We start from the raw sequence: 14,511 nt of genomic DNA, 5'->3' as shown, positions 1-14,511 counted from the left end.
AGAATGGTGAGAATCTGGGGAGACCCTCTCCCCAAAAACCTACTCCCCACTCCTCTCATGCCCACGTAGCACTTTGCATACAGTGTCAGGGAGTTGGCAGACCCGAGGTAAGAACCACTACTTTTAAGAGTTGTTTGGATAAAATTGTTGAAAAGAAGGGGGAAAAAACAGTTTTGGCATTGGAAGAACTGCTCTGCGTTCTTCTAGAAAACTGATCCAAGTGGAGCAGCTCCTCCCACAACTGTGCTGGCTGGACGAGGAGTGGGGCCGGGGGCAGTGGGTGCAGCTGCGTGGGCCATGGTGACACAGCCGAAGTTCAGGAACCGTGCTCTGCGTGGAGAGGCCTTGTGGGCCTGGTCCTGCACCTCCCTCCTGACGTGGGAGGTGGCGAGGGGGAGCAGTCCTGGCTTTCGCTGCTACTTTTAGCTGTATTAAAAGTCACTGCATTTCTGGGTTCTGTTTCCTGATAGACAGTATCCAGGGCCAAACCAGTGGTTTTCAGGCAGTTTTGTGTGAAGCTCCAGAATTCCAGAAAGGAGCTTTAGGGGCCTCTGTGGAGTGCGTGAGGGAACCTGTGGTCGGAGACATTTGGGTACCCACCTGCCCTTTACCTGGAGCAGCTCTGCTCTCATCCCTTACCGTGGTGGTGTGCCCTGGGGGGTTGTCATTCAAAGTTAGTATTCTACTGCTTAACAAAGTTTGATGAGCACTAGACTAGATTATCTGTGAGCTCCCCTCTGCTCCGGAATTCTGATAGTGTCCAGGGAGATTAAAAAGCTAAAAGCACTAGGGCTTGGCCCCGCAACCTTGGGGAGTCCTTGAAGCTGAGTTCCCGCCATGTCAGCCAGGCAGGGAGGAAGGGGAGCTTGCCGCAGTGCGGGAGGCAGGTCAAAGGTCACAGGGCAAAAGCCAGAGGCTGACGCCATAGTCTCACTTGGTAGTCTCAGATGTCTTCGATAGCACACCCCATCAGTAAACACAAATAAATACATGATTGAAGCATGCATCTCCCAAATATATATGTATTTAAAAAGATGAGAATAATTCAAAATAAGGCACTGCCCAGTGAATCATCTTGCATACCCACCGAGGTGTCTGCTCCCACTGTGGAGAAGCCTGGGGTCGTGGAGGGCACCTGAGGAGCTTGGTGGAGGCGAAGATGCAAGGACAGGGAAGAGTGACCGTTCTCAGCCAGCAGTCTGCCCCCTCTGCTCTCAGCCTGGTCCAGGTGCCAGTGGACGACTGTTGACTTAGAAGTTCTCTGCGAATTGACTCACTTGACCCACTCTACGGCAGAATTCCAAATGCTGTATGTCGCTGCTTCCTCTCAAGGAGGCGGAACATAACTCCCCACTCCTTAAGTGGGGGCTGCGCTTAATGACTTGCTTCCAAAGAGCATGGAAGGAAAGGAGGAAAGGTTAACTCTCCAGGGCAGAAACCTGACCAAGAGATGCAGATTAACTTCAGCAGTCAGAAGTCAGGTAGACAGCCTGTCCCCTTGATATGACGTGATGAGAAGGGCGCTTCCCCTCTGTGCCCTTCCTCCCAGAACCCCAGTCTAATTATCGGAAAAATATCAGACAAACCCAGACTGATCGACATTCCTCAAAATACCTGATCAGTTCTCCTCAAAGTGTGAGGTCATCAAAAGCAAGGCAAGTCTGAGAAACTGTCACAGCCCAGAGGAGCCTAGGAGACAAGGTGATTAGACATAACATGGTATCCTAGATGGGAGCCTGGAACAGAAACAGGATATTAGGAGAAAACTAAGGAAATCTGAATAAGTATGGAGTTTCCTTAACGAAACAGTGGAGAGGGTGTCCGAGAAGAGGGTGTCTCCGGTGGGGTGGCATTTGAGCTGAGCCTTGGGTGACGTGATTGAGCCATGCCTGGGTGGGAAAACCTGGGCTGAGAGCATTCTAGGCAGAGGAGACAAATGTGTAAAAATCCTGGGACAGAAACAAGCTTGGGCCGATCAAAGAAGTGCGAGAAAGAAGCTGAGCACAGCTGGAGTGGCATGGGGTGGAGAGGGCCAGGCGGTGAGGTCAGCCGTGGAGGGCGGCCAGGCCATGGAAGGCCTTGACACCATGGAAGGTGTTTGGATTTTGTCCCGAGCGTGCTGGGAAAGCGGTGGGGAATTTTGAACAGAAGGATGACTCTAGCTAATTCCCACTTAAAATCACTTGGGTCTATGTGGAGGCCGAACATGAGGGGCAAGAAAGGCAACAGAGGCCTGGGGGGAGGCCCTGCGTGAGTCCCAGGGAAGACAATGGCAGCGGCTGGCGCAGCCCCAGGTATGCGCCCAGCCTTCTGGAAACAGAGATACGGGTTCACATCTCATCATCTTTTTTCCCCTCATTATGTCTCCCAAAGATGGAGGAAATGACTTGAACTTTGGGTTCCAAGAACTAAATATTGGGAGGTCCATACCCGCACGTCAAAGAACTCTGACAGGCACGCCTTACAGCACAACCACTTTCCATCTCTGATGCTTCCTTTACTGGGTCATACCTTTTCCTGAAGAATAGAAATACACACCATGCTTAAGTTGCTTGCTACAAGGTGCCCTTATTTAATCGGGAAAAATAAAACAAGGTCCCTAACCTCTCTCTGCCTTCCGCAAATAATAAGTGGCAAGAGAAAACAAAAGGCTTCGCTCATGGCAAAGCCTTTTCTGAAATGTAAACAGTTTCAGCATATTTTCAGTGAATTCGGTTATGTTTTATTAACCACACATCATTGCTTCTACACTCCTCAACTCCTTTGGGAAGGAAGTGTGGTATCAATAAAGTAAAATAAATGCCTCTTAAAAAAATCATGAAATAAATGATGGCAATTTGTGCTTTCTTGTGGAAGTCAGGGCCCTGTTTCCTGGCGTTGCCCAGATGAGAGGAAAGAGAGGTTCTGGCCTCCGTCTTATTTCTCCCCAGCGTGTTCCCAGGACAGAGTGCTCCTGTCACCTGTCGAGCGTTTGCTTGACGTGTTCAGGGCAGTTTCCTCGGGCTTCGTCTCGAGCATGAGTATGTCTGTAAATCCAGGTCTGGGAAGCTGTCTGGGCTCATCCCCGTCCTTGTACTGGTTTCCAGAGATAGAGATGGTGATCATGGAGCGCAGCAAGCTCCCGGAGCTGGCGGCCAGCACCTCCGTGCAGGAGCAGAACACAACGGACGAGGAGAAGAGCGCCGCCACGGGCTTGGAGAGCGTGCAGTGGAGCAGGTACCGCTGGAGGCCCGCCTCTGTGCTCGCGCTAGGGCTGCGGGGGGCCGCCCAGAGCCAGCCCGGCAGGCTGCAGGCTGCTGCTCAGTCTCTGGGTGAGAAGGTCTCAAATGTGAGGGTGGGTGCCTTGGCCGGGTGCTGCTAAGGCTAACCCAGGGCCTCTGCCTGCCACCCAAATGGCTTCTGCCTCTTGGCTGAGCCATCCTACCATTCTCTGCCTCTCCAGCCCCTGGCCACCACTCTGGCCCTTCCTGAGAGGCCACAGGGACAGAGCTGGCACTCGACACTAGTTCTCACCCCTTGGAAAGAGACTGACTCAGACATGGTGCCACTGCCCTCAAGCACTTCGGTGCTGGGTCCCATCTTAAAGGGTGTGGGCCGCCTTGCAACCACTCCTGGCACTGCTCTGTCCTCCCAGGAAGCACCCCCCTGGGAGCAGCGTTTGGATCTCCCTGTCTCATTCATTTGCCGCCACCAACACCACTGTCTGTAGGGCCTGCCCCTGTGACTCAGCTGCTTGACTCAAAGCTGCTGTCCGCTTTCGGCTTTTTGCCCAATGGTTGATTTCAGTGACAGCCTGCCGAAGCTCCATCCTCTTACACTTTCGAGATGCCACATGTCCTGGAACCTTGGTGTAGCACCACCCCTTCCAGAGTAGCACTGAGGGGAAGGCCGCTCCCCAAGTGTGCAGTGAGCTGTTGGGAGAGCTTCTTCCTTTCAGCATTATTTCCTTATCAAGTGGCCCCCTGCACAGACCCCTGCGGTCACTTCCTAATCATGCCTTGGTGTTAATAAATGCACAGCAGGCTGGTTTCTCTGTCAGCCTCCAGGACATTCACCTCCTGGACCTCAGGGTGGGGTGGCTGAAATACACACACACCCCATCCCGTTATTAATCCAATTTCAAGTGCAAAGTGGAAACACACCAATTTTTTCCTCCACATCTTGTTTATCTCTGCTTGGCAAATGTTTCAACTATCTAACAGACAGTATTAATTTTTATCAGATGCACAAGGGAGCCACTATTAATTGTGGTTAAATAAAAAACATGGGAGTGTCATGTGGGCTATACTTGTAAGTTACAAAGACCTTTTCGATTGTGCTTGGCACCAAAATTGTAACTCCTGAAGCTCTGAAAATGAAGGAAATCATTCTAAACACAGAAAGAGAGGGGAAAACAACCCCTTGGCACAGCATTAGTTAGAATGTGAATAATTGGGGAAACTACAAATGATGAGCCGTGGGGGCTGCTTAAGCACATGTGGATGCATCTGCTTCCTAGAATGTTGGCTGCTGCTCTTCGCTGAATACTGTCATGGTGTGTTCAGTTTTTTGGGATCTAATAAATGGAGACAGAGCACCTATTTTACACAGTGTTGTAATATGGTAGCTTTGCCACAGGAAAAAAAAAAAATACCCACGTATTGTCAAATAAAGGTGAACAGACCAGAATGTTATCTTTGAATCTTGGGGTTGAGGCTTCTTTTTTTTTTTTTCCCCTGAATTTTAGTGAAGAGAGGGGTTTTCTTAACTTTGGTTGAGATTGTTTCTTAACTTTCGATGACTAACTGGCATCTTCTACCATGTGGCTGTAATGGAAGCTGATCCTGGTGCCTTGAGTTGGGTCACACGCAGGCTTGTCACCCTGTAACTTTGGGCCAGAGCTCAAAGACCGAATGCCAAGGAGACCTGGCCCAGGTGGAGGAGTTGCCTTCTCCTTGCAAAGGTGTTGACTTGTTGCTTGTCAGAAATACCACCTTGGACTTTTGTCCTCCCAGTTCCTGGCACTGAGGGTAAGGGCAGCGGGCAGTTTGTTCTCCTTGAAATGAATTGCATCCTGACATCGGTCCACTTGGCCAAAGAAACAGCACAGCACAAAACGGACTGTTCTTAGAGTCACTGTCCGTGAGGGGCTGCATCTGCGTCCGTGGATAAACGTAGGCCTAAGAAACTAAAAGCCATTCAGAGCGCTCATTCTTTTCTTAAAAAAATTATAAAAGTCGTACACGTTCAGAAAATGTAAAAAAACCTTGAAAAGTATAAAGGAGGAAAAAAAGTCTCTATGGTGCTAGCGTTCAGAGGCAGCTGTTACTAACGTTTTGGTTATTTCCTGCCAGTCATCTTTAGATGCCAATTTAGTGGGAATTCTACCCTCCTCCTCCCCAATAATTTATACTATCCCACGCCCGTTACTTCTTCTTCTTCTTCTTCTATTGTCAAATCCCAAGCATCTTTTTCACTTTATTGTACTCTGAGTAAACAAAATGCTAATGGCTTCCTAATACCTCATCTCATAAAAGATGGTGCATCCACCCAGCCCTCCCTCGGCCACTGGGCGTTTGGTTATTCATATTATTCCCAAATGAAAATACGATCCAAATTCCAAGCAGCTGGTTTACAAGAAAACATTTTGTACTTTATCCTGCTCTTCAGTTTGCACGTATTATCCCTGGGGCCTTACAAAAACCCAAATCGACATACAGCAAAACTATTCACGCATCTGAAAGGTGATGCCCAATTCGGGGCCAAGAGCATCTGGGGCTCAGGAGAAACAGAGCCCGAATGTAAACATCCCCTCTAAGTTTCTTCCTTTAATTTCTGTGTGTCACGTGTTTATTTGAAATGTTATGACAAGTACATTTTCACTACTTTCTCTTTTGCATTTCTCAATTTAATATTTTGAATCGTTGGTACTTTTATGGAGTCCAAAATTCAAAACACTGTGCAAGCTTATGCAGTGACTAGTCTCCCTGTTCCTCTGCCACACCATTTCAGTCCTCCGGACCACTCATATTGACAGCAGTTGTGTGTCCTTCCAGGGGCTAAGTGTGCCCTTGGTGACGTATCGAGGCGCTCTGCTCTCTTGGCTTCAGCCTGACGTCCAGAGGGGCTGCCATAGATGGTCACTGGACCAGAGCCTCCTGCCTCCAGGCCAGATCTGCGCGTGTTCTGTTATCCTTGTGCTGAAGACTTTCCGGGCCAGGCCCTGCACCTGGGAGGGCAGCATTTGGAGTGTGCAGTTTGTGATACTTGCAGCCATTCTGTAGATCTCACCCACCAAGTATCAGAGGTGGGAGACCTCATATCAGTTCTTAGCAGTGAGGGAAAGTCGGCCCAAGGCATTGCTGGGCCAGGACCTGCCAAAGTGAGATCCCGGAGAGGTGCCCTTGGAACATTTGATACAGAAATCAGATAGCAGCTCCGTGGACTAGCATTTCCACTATATGCCTGGCCCTCTGTTAAATGCCTTTTTAGTCATCATTTCGCCTGAATCCTCACAATAACCCTGTACGGGTTTAATCCTCATCTTACAGATGGGGACATGGACAGATTTCAGGTAACTTACCCACGGGTTTGCCACTCAGCGGAGATAGAATCAGAATTTGAACGTAGGTGGTCTGGCTCCAGGCCCACATTCTGAAGTTGTTGGGATTTGGTGGTGCCCTGTCTGGTCCTGATGTCTGTCACGTGACCCTGTTTCCATTCTCCTGTCACTGTTGGAAGTGATGATGTGGTCTGTCTGTGCGCTCTCTGCCCACGGGCGTGGGAGTGCCACAGGAGCAGGCACTTTGTATCATTTATCCCCCATGTCTGGGACAGCTGGTGACCAATCGTTGAGTGATAAGGTGGTCTGTTCCCTAGTCATTTTCCCCTCGAGACAGCAGCTTCCCATGGCCAGAGCCTGTGCCTCATTTGTCTTTGTGTCCTCAATGCCTGGTGCTGGACTGGGCACACAGGTCTCGCTGCATGCTGGTGGCAGAGCTATAAGAGCAGAGGCCGCTTGCATCCCACATGCAGGTGGGAGCAGTGAGGTGTTCACCGTGTGCACCACGAGGCTCAGGCATGCCCCTCCTCTTTTCCAGACCTTTCCTGGATATGGTGTACCATGCCCTGGACAGCCCGGACGACGACTACCACGCGCTCTTCGTGCTCTGCCTCCTCTACGCCATGTCTCACAACAAAGGTGAGCTGCGTGCCGCGCCCGCCCGCCTGCCGGGCAGCCCACCCCTCTGCTCCGCGCAGGGAAAAAGGAAAGCTGCCTTCCTTGAGGAATTGCCTTTCTGCTTTCGGCGGACTCCCACAAAACTTCTCTTCAGCCTTGTTAGAACTTCTCAGGTGCTTTTCTACAAACTAAAGCCACAGGAATTGGTTAGTCAGGCAACATGGGGGGAAAAGGGTTCAACTGTTGACTAACCCAATGTGACTTGTCTTCACACTGTGGTTTCCTTTCGACCCCTCGCTTTACAACTGACTTAGCAGCCGACCTCTTTCCTAACATCAGAACCGAAATCAGTCAAATTGTAATCTTGGTTTTGCTATTTATAAGAGTTGATGTTCTTGATCTGGGCTCAGAACTAAAATAGACTCTGGGTGGATTGTGTGGAAGCGTAGGTTTCCTTTCTGAAGAAAGGTGTGGTTCGCTGCTTCCCCTGTTGGGGCTGAGTGGTCAGCGTCAGCCTCCGCGGAGTTGACAGACGCGATTAGGATTCATTCATTCACTTCCTCACTGGGAGCAGCCGCTGGCCTGCGCCCCACCTGGCTTCACACGGGCCAGTTCTGAAACCTCCATGTCGGAAGCTCTTCGAAGAAGCAATCAAGAATGTTCGTTCTGGCCCTGCCGAGAGCTGGGCTTGGCCCAGATGAAGGTTTGCATCAAAGTGACGTTTTCGTAGGTTTTTCTTAAGCTTCTTGGGAGGTGGGTGGAGGTGGGTTTTACTAAGACAGCGTATGGCTAGAGACATTTAAAAAGCACTCAACATAATGAAGTATTTCTTTATTCTTAAATCATTAATTGTGATCAGTAAGTTGACTAGTGGCAAAAGAATATATAGTGAAAAAGCCTGCCTTCCCACCTTTCTCTTCCGACTCTTCTTCAGAGGGGGTTCATGCTACCAGCTTCTTGTGTCTTTTTAAAGGCATCCATGCAGAGCAAAGTACGAGCACGTGTGGTTTTAGTTCTGCAACTGCCCCCCAAACAGAAATGGAGGTGCTGCTTGTCTGCTCTGCACCTTGTTTTTCTCACGTCATCACGTATTAGCATGTCATTTCCCATCCCTGTAGGACTGCCTTGTTCTTTTTAATCGTGTGTCTATGCCATTGTTGACTCTGCCATCCCCTGATTGAATGACACTGAGGCTATTTCCAGGCTTTTCCTACTGTAGAAGGCACCGACCATGACGGCTCTTCTCATGCGTGAGTCATGGCGCTCACAGCGAGTCTGTGGATCCAGCCTGAGACTTCTCAGCCTGAGAAGCGTAGCAGGCTCCGAATCCTGCTGACGCTTCCCTCCACAGTCTCGTCCACTGCAGGGCTTCTGCGATCCTGTCCAGCTCCTGGCTGGGTGCCCAGCACGCAGGAGCCCTCAGTTACGGGGAGGAAACAGAATGCTGTGAGACTGACTCACTCCCACCCGTGGATCGCCCGGCCCCCCTTGTGTTCCCTCCTCGTTTTGGCCCTGCAGTCTGAACTCCGGCCGTTGCATGCTGGAGACTCCTCCCTGGGAGTTTCAGCAGCACCTTGAAACAGTCTGTGTAAACTACACTCATCCCCCAGAAATATACCCGGACCTGGTCACACTTCTGCCATTTCTGGGTCAGTTGAAATTGCCAACCAAGGTTGAAACTGCCATGACCTTTAGCTCCTTCCCTCCTTTGATCCCAGCATTTAGTCATCAAGTTTGTCACTTCTCCCTCTTCAGCCTGTCTGATCAGCAGAGTTTACCTGGGTCCAGCTCAGCGCCTGGCTCTCAGTAGGTGCTGGGGGCGAGAACAAAGGCGTGAGAGCACATCTGAGATGTGAGATCTGGGCACGTCCTTCCGGTGGCTGTCATCACAGCCTCCCCGAGGGGTCGGACACATGCCGTTTTATAACCCGTCCTCCATAGCACTGCCAGGCCATCCTCTGTGGACCGTGTCCTCCCCTGTTCAGGAACCTCTGGTGCCTTCTTCCTTCCCTCGAACTCCACCCTCCTGTACCTGTCATTTTGAGTGTCCAGATTGCACCTGCCATTCCAGCTCCATCTGATTCTCCTGCCTTCCCTTCATAGACGCTGGGCTCTGGCCCAGGCGTTCACATTTTTATGTAGTGATAGAACTCTTTCATAGGGATGAACGTGTGGTTGCTATCATGGTACCCACTGAGCTCTTTAAAGTTCTTTTGGTTGCAAGCAACAGAAACCACCTTTCATTAACTTGACTAAAAGGGAAAGTCTATAGGAAGGCCCCTGGGGCAGCTCACAGGATCCAGGAAGTTGCTGGAAAGCCAAGGGCAGGGCAGGAACCAACCAGCTCCAGGGACTTCCCTCAAGGTGGATCCTGATTTGGCCCCAGCAGATCGCAGGCTGGGAGTCTGTCTCCATTCAGGTTTCACATTCTGAGACGAGAGATCTGATTGCTCCAGTTTGGTGGTGTGTCCAACTCTGGGACAGTCAGTGATGGCTGGGAGGTCAGGGCACAGCTCCCCAGGGGGCTCAGCTCTGTCTCTGGGAGTGTTCCCTGAGAAAGGAGTGTCTTTGGGAGCCTGGCAGCCACCCTGGTTGGTGCTGGCATGCCTGCCTCTTCCTGGCTTGTCTGCCCCCTTCTTGTTATTCATTTATGTTTTTTCCTGCCATTTTCTCTGCCCCAACATCACCACCTATTGAAATTCTGCTTGCCTGTCAAGGGTCCACTCAGAAGTCATCTTCTCCAGGATTTTCTCTCTCATCTCTGCAGGTGGCAGTCACTCTCAGTACCACCTAATGTGGCAGGCACATTTCATACATGGCTCGATTTGATTTGCTAAAGTTCTGTCAAGGATTTTTGCATCTGCATTCATGAGTGATATTAATCTGTGATCTTCTTTGTAATTCTCTTATTTGCTCTCAGAGTTATGTTCACTTCATGGCATGAATTGGGAAGTATCCCGTTCTCCTGAATTTTCTGGAGGAGTTTTTGTAGAACAGGTGTTATTTCTTCCTCAACTGTTTGATAGAATTCACCAGTGAAGCCATCTGGGCCTGGAGCTTTCTTTGAGGGAAGGGTTTTGACTACTCGATTTCTTCAGTAGATATAGGGCTATTGAAGCTTGTCTGTTTTTTCCTGAGTGGGCTTTGTAGCTTGGCTTTTCCAAGGAATTAGTCATTTCATCTGAAGTGCTGAATTTATTGGCATAAACTTGTTTCTTATATTCCTTTATTATCTTTTCTAATGTCTATAGGATCTGTAGTGATGTCCCTTTCTAATTCATGGTATTGATAATTTAGGTCTTCGGGTTTTTTTCCTGATTAGTTTAGCTAAAGATTTATCAATTTCATATTAATTTTTTTTTTTTAAAGATTTTATTTTTTTCCTTTTTCTCCCCAAAGCCCCCCAGTACATAGTTGTATATTCTTAGTTGTGGGTCCTTCTGGTTGTGGCATGTGGGACGCTGCCTCAGCGTGGTTTAATGAGCAGTGCCATGTCCATGCCCAGGATTCAAACCAACGAAACACTGGGCCACCTGCAGCGGAGCGCGCAAACTTAACCACTCGGCAATGGGGCCAGCCCCTATTTCATATTAATTTTATTGATACTGTCAAAGAACTTTCTGTCAGCTTCCTTGATTTTCCTGCATTGTTTTTCTGATTTATATTTCATTAATTTCTGTTCTTATCTTCATTTATCTTTAGCTGCTTCAGATTTGTTACTGTTCTTTTTATAGTTTCTTAAGACAGAAGTTTAGATCATTGATTTTTTTTTTGAGCCAATCAGCTTATTTTTCTTTTTAGTTAACATTCAGTAAAATTAACTCTTTTTGTATGTAGTTCTATGAATTTTAGCACATGTATGGATTTGTGTTAACACCACCTTAATCAAGATGTGTTACAGTTCCAGCAACCAAAAAAATTGCCTCATGCTCTTCCTTTTCAGTCATACCCTCCCCATACCAGTCACTGAGTTTTAAAGTTTTATTCTTTTATAAAATAAGAATTTAGTATTGTAAATTTTCCTCTAAGCACTGCTTTAGCTGCATGCAATAAATTTCGATATGTGTGGTTTTACTTTTATTTAAAATATTTTATAATTTTCCTTCTGATTTCTTCTTGTCTGTTTTCTCATCTGTATAATTTCTAGCTATGTTTCTATCATTGATTTTTCTTCTGGTTGTTTTTGGATCATGTTTTCCTTTTTTTTTTTTTTTTTTTTGCATTCCTGGTAATTTTTGATTGGTTGATGGTTACTGTAAATTTTACATTGTTGGATGCTGAATTTTTTTTCCTTTCCGTATTTTTGGGCTTTTTCCTGGAACATGGTTAAGTTACTGGAAATCAGTTTGATCCTTTTCGAGGCTTACTTTTGAGCTTTGTTGGTGCTAGTCCAGAACAGCCTTCAGTCTCAGGCCCACTTGGCCCTGCTGCCGAGGCAATCCGCTTCCGAGGACTCTACTGGATGAGCCGTGGTTAGGCGGTCTTTCTGCACTGCCATTGGGAACGTGAACTCTCCTCAGCCCTGCGTGAGCCCCAGGGATGGTTCCATCAGTTCCATCCTGTGGGTCTTTCCCTTTCCCTCACATGCATGCACAGAGCAGAACTTAGCTGAAGCCTCAAAAGGGACCCTCTGCAGCTCTCTCTGCAACTCCTTCCCCTCTAATACTCTCTCCTGTCAATTCTAGCCACTCAGCCTCTCTCTTCTCATCTCAGAGAGACCGTGGGCTTGGTTTGGGTTTTTTCTCTCCATGCTGAGGCCTGGAAACTCTTTACAGACAGTGAGCTGGAGCAATCACTGGGCTCACCACCTTTGTTTCCTCTCTCTCAGGGTCATTCTCCTATGCTGCACAATTTAATGACATATGTGTACACCCATGAAACCATCACTACAATCAAGACAGCGTACAGATCCGTCACCCCAAACACTTCCTCCTGCCCCTCTCTCACCCCTCTCTTCCTCCCCTCTCCCCAAGCAACACTGAACTGCTCCCTGTCACTATAGCTATTTCCATTTTCTAGAATTTTACATAAATAAAAGCATGCAATATATATTCTTTTTTTGGTATGTTTTCTTTCAATCTGCGTAATTATGTTGAGATCATCCATGTTGTTGTGTGTATCAGTAGTTCATTTCTTCTTATTGTTGAATAGTATTCCATTGTATGAATGTACCACAATTGGTGTATCCATTCATTTCTTAAAGGACATTGGGGTTGTTTTGGCCATTAAAAATAAAGCTACCACGAACATTTATGTACAAGTCTTTTTTGGACATATATTTCCTTTTCTCTTGAGTAAATACTGAGCAATGGGATGACTGAATCATATGATAGGTGTGTAAGTTTGTTTGTTTTTAAGAAAAACTGCCAACCTGTTTTCCAAAGTGGCTGCATAGTTTACATCCCACACCAGTGTGCAAGAGTTCGTGTCTTCACAGCCTTGCCAGTAGTTGGTATGGCTGCCTTTTTAATTTTAGCTGTTCTAATAGGCATGTAGTGGTGTCTTATTGTGATTTTAATTTCTATTTCCCTAATAACTAATGATACTGAGTATCTTTTTAAGTGCTTCATCTGCTATCTCCATATCTTCTTTGGTGAAATATCATTTCAAATCCTTTGCCCATTTTTTAATGGATTGCCCGTTTTCTTGTTGCTGAGTTTTGAGAGCTCTTTATATATTCTCGATACAAGTCCTGATACAGATGCTTTATCAGATGAGTTTAGCAGAGATTTCCTTCCAATCTGTGGCTTATCTTTTCATTTGCTTAACAATGTCTTTTGAAGAGCAGCTGTTTTTAATTTCCATGAAGTTCCCATGACACTTTTTTATTCCTCTTTTTCTTTCTCTATTTTCTCTCCCATTCTGGACTGTCCAGTCTCTAAAGGTGGAGACCATGTCTCTCCCGGTGGCCGTGCAGTACCCAGCTTAGTGAGTGTTCAGCCCCCAGCCTCTCCCGGTGCCTGTGCACTACCCAGCTTAGTGCGTGGTCAGCCCCCAGCCTCTCCCGGTGCCCCTGCAATACCCAGCTTAGCGCCTGGTCAGCCCCCAGCCTCTCCTGGTGGCCCCTGCAGTACCCAGCTTAGTGCCCAGTCAGCACCCAGCCACAGTGTGCTGACCAATTGCCTCTCGGTCGTGTGGCCGCTCCCCTAGGCCGCTCTCTTCTTGGTAGCCTGTGCTCAGGGCGTCAGCATGGAATGTACTGTCTAGGGGGTGGAGTTGCCTGCCAGGCTCCTGAGGGCCAAGGGGCCCATGGGTGAACTCCTTGTCTTTCAGGTGGCTGGCTTTCCCGACAGGTTTCCTTCCTGGAACCTCGACCTGCACTGGGGAGTGTAGAAGTCGTGGTTTGCACACGCACGCTGCCCTGCCTCCTTCGTCCACTGCTGCAGCCCAGAGTGCCCACCGTCCTGAGGTCCTGCCGAAGGAGCCTACCTCTCTTTCTTGGGGATTTCTTCTGAAAGGAGTGGAACTGTATATTCGAGGGAATTTAAATCCTTCTTCCATTTCCTGTAATGCTGTTCGTTTAGTTATTTATTCACATTCTAACAAATGCTTCTGACGCCCTTGTTAGATGCCAGGCACTGTGATTAATATTGAGAATACAGTGGTGAACCAAACAAATACTTTCACAGAGGCGAATGTGGCTGCTGTGGAGGGTTCGAGGCGCGAATGGTGGGAGGGGAGGCAGCATGGCCAGTGAGCGGGAACCCATGGCGGTCAGGAGCTTTGACTGTATTCTGATGCAGGGGGAGCTCTGAAGGCACTCAAGCAGGAAAGTGTTATGTCGTATATGTAGCTTACGTGCGTTTGCCTTCTTTTGTACGTGACCGTTTGTTTGGTCTAAAATCTCCTTTGATTCCAAAAGACTGTGTAGATCAGGTAGATGATGGTGAATTTACTCCTGGAGGTATTAAATAAATGCAGGGGCACCAGCTGCATGCCAGCAGTACGCTCCAGGCCGACCGAGGCCATCCCCCAAGAGAGCATCTGCCGTCTGGTAGGAAAAACCTAGAAGGAAGCTAAGGCACCATGGAGGCCGACGGGCCTGGTGACGGGCATGGACCCTGCCTGCGGGAGTCAGCGCAGACTTCCCAAGGTCACTCGGCCGGAGGGTTCAGGGGGCCAGGGAAGAAGTGGCCAGAGGGTTGAAACGCTAACTGGCAGAGTGCAGAGCGCAGGGGACCTCAGAACCTGTGCGACGTCCATAGGATCGCCGTCCATTCTTTGGGCAGCAGGGCGGATGCCTGAGAGCTGGGCAGCTGGAGCCGGTCTGCACGGAGGGGGTGGGCAGCAACTGGGAACTGCATCCTCCGGGCTGCATGGGCACTGCTGAAGGGCGGTTCAGCCCGGAGCTC

The 14,511-nt window shown here is 48.5% G+C and overlaps 1 protein-coding gene across 13 annotated transcripts in view; it reads left to right on the top strand.

Annotated features, from left to right (window-relative positions):
• CLEC16A (C-type lectin domain containing 16A) overlaps window positions 1–14,511 on the top strand; it is a 200,216-nt gene that overhangs the window by 60,942 nt on the left and 124,763 nt on the right. For all 13 annotated transcript variants that reach the window (XM_001490219.7, XM_070231014.1, XM_070231022.1 and 10 more), the window contains 2 exons: window positions 3,087–3,216; window positions 7,080–7,180. In XM_001490219.7, the coding sequence (XP_001490269.3) occupies window positions 3,087–3,216; window positions 7,080–7,180 (231 nt within the window). The remainder of the gene's footprint in view (window positions 1–3,086; window positions 3,217–7,079; window positions 7,181–14,511) is intronic.

The sequence above is a fragment of the Equus caballus genome, chromosome 13, assembly GCF_041296265.1.
Source record: "Equus caballus isolate H_3958 breed thoroughbred chromosome 13, TB-T2T, whole genome shotgun sequence".
NCBI classification, from domain to species: domain Eukaryota; kingdom Metazoa; phylum Chordata; class Mammalia; order Perissodactyla; family Equidae; genus Equus; species Equus caballus.
This window is presented reverse-complemented; position numbering and strand designations above follow the sequence as displayed.